At 35.4% G+C, this 2095-nt stretch overlaps 1 protein-coding gene across 1 annotated transcript in view; it reads right to left on the bottom strand.

Annotated features, from left to right (window-relative positions):
• DNAH8 (dynein axonemal heavy chain 8) overlaps positions 1 to 2095 on the bottom strand; it is a 383298-nt gene that overhangs the window by 187150 nt on the left and 194053 nt on the right. The window contains 1 exon segment of the mRNA XM_023734112.1: positions 83 to 87. Coding sequence (XP_023589880.1) covers positions 83 to 87 — 5 coding nt within the window.

Here is a 2095-nt window from a genome sequence, read left to right as displayed (position 1 = left end):
CCTATGAGTTGGAATTGACTCGACGGCAAGGGGTTTACAGCTATAGTAAAACAATGATGTGACAGGTGCCTAGTAAGATCACATCAACTGAAAGGACAAGAAAGATCAAAAAAGGGACCACTGATCACTGGACATAGACTGTTCACCATGAGAAATCTGGCCCCCTAACTGTAGTGTAATGAAATAGTGTCCAGACTCCTGACTTCATCATTCTTGTTGTTGTTTTTGTTGTTAGTTACAGTTGAGTCTGTTTCCGACTCATGGTGACCGTATGTTAACTATTAATTCACTGACTGATATTATTATTGTAAGTACTGTTGTTATTATTTCATCAATCCTAAGAAATGTTTTTGGTTTTGTTCTTTTAACTTAGCATCTCTGGAATCTGTTTTATAATCCATGGTGTTTTACAATCACTGTTGGCTAGGCAAACTTGGTCAGACATGCTTATTTTGTTGCCATTTCAATTGAATTACTTGCATTGTTGGTAATGCATTGTTGAGTTTCATTGCCATTTTAAATGTCTTTGAAAAGATTACACTGTGATTCAGGATTGTACTAAAAAAGCTACTGTGTACACAAAATGCATGGAAAGAGAGCAGAGGGGCATACATTTGAAATTAGTAAAAATTCATCACTAGAAGAATAATCTCAATTTTGTGTGTTCTTGCAAAATAGCCAAGTCCTACGGCAAGTGTATGTTTAACTTTAAAGAAACTACCAAACTGTTGTCGAAAGTGCCTGTACCATTTTGGAGTATATGAGTGTTCCAGTTGCTTCACATCCTCAACAACATTTGGCATTATTAATCTTTTTAATTTTAGCCATTCTAGTGGCTACGTAATGATATCCCATTGTGGGTTTAATTTCCATTTCCCCACTAACCTATTCATATATCTTCTTTGGTGAAACATCTATTTAAATTTCTTGCCCATTTTTAAATTTGGGTTGGTTGTATACTTTTTATTGAATTTTAAGACTTCTTTACATATCTGCATAAAATTCTTTTATCAGATATACATTTTTTCAAATATTTCTTCCCAGTCTGTGGATGGACTTTCCATTTTCTTAAGTTTCTTTTAAAGAGCAAAGGACATCCTTGTCTTGTTTCTGATCTTGGGAGGGAAGCATCAGTCTTCTGCCATTAAGGATGAGGTTACCTCTAGGTTTTTTTCATAAATGTTCTTTATCAGAATGATAAAGTTCCTATACCCAGTTTACTGAGGTTCATCAAAGGATGTTGAATTTTGTACACAGTAGCTTTTTGAGTACAATCCTAAGTCACAGTGTAATCTTTCTGAAGACATTTTAAATGACAATTAGGAGACATTGGTGGCTCAAAGGTTAAGCGCTCAGCTGCTAACCACGAGGTTGGTGGTTCAAACCCACCCAGCAGCTTTCGCAGGAGAAAGACCTGGTCATCTGCTTCCATAAAGAGTACAGCCTAGAAAACACGATGGGGAAGTTCTACTCTGTCACATGGAGTCCCTATGAGTCAAAAATCAACTTGTCGGCGCCTAACAACGACAACAAAATTACAATTAACTCAACAACGTAGTACCAACAACGCAAGAAATTCAGTTTAAATGACAACATTATGAACAGCTCTGACCAAGTTTGCTTAGCCAACAGCGATTGTAAGACGTTACAGATTGTAAGAAACATTTCAAAGATGCTAAAATTCTACAGATGGGAAAAGAACAAGTAAAGCTCTCTTTATTCACAGATGACATGACCATCCATGGAATCCTCAAAAAAGTTATCAGAACTAGTGAATTTAGCAAGGTCAGTGGATGCAAAGTCATCTGGGTCTGGAGTTTTCTTTGTGGGAAGAATTTTAATTACAAATTCAATTTCATTAGTAGACTAGTTAGGATATCTAATTATTCTTGATGAGGTTTGGTAGTTTGTATCTTGCAAGGAATTTGTTTATTTCATCTATGTGTCAAACATACTGACATAAAATTGTTTCTAATATTCCCTTCTTATTTTTTAACATCTGTAGGATCAGTAGTGATGTTCCCTCTTTCATTCCCGACAATGGTAATTTATGTCTCCTCTTTTTTTTCCTGAAAATTTTGGTAAGATATTTATC

The sequence above is a fragment of the Trichechus manatus genome, unplaced genomic scaffold (assembly GCF_000243295.1).
Source record: "Trichechus manatus latirostris isolate Lorelei unplaced genomic scaffold, TriManLat1.0 scaffold00065, whole genome shotgun sequence".
In the NCBI taxonomy this organism is placed as follows: domain Eukaryota; kingdom Metazoa; phylum Chordata; class Mammalia; order Sirenia; family Trichechidae; genus Trichechus; species Trichechus manatus.
The sequence above is the reverse complement of the archived record's forward strand: the minus strand, read 5'-3'. Positions and strand labels throughout refer to the sequence as shown.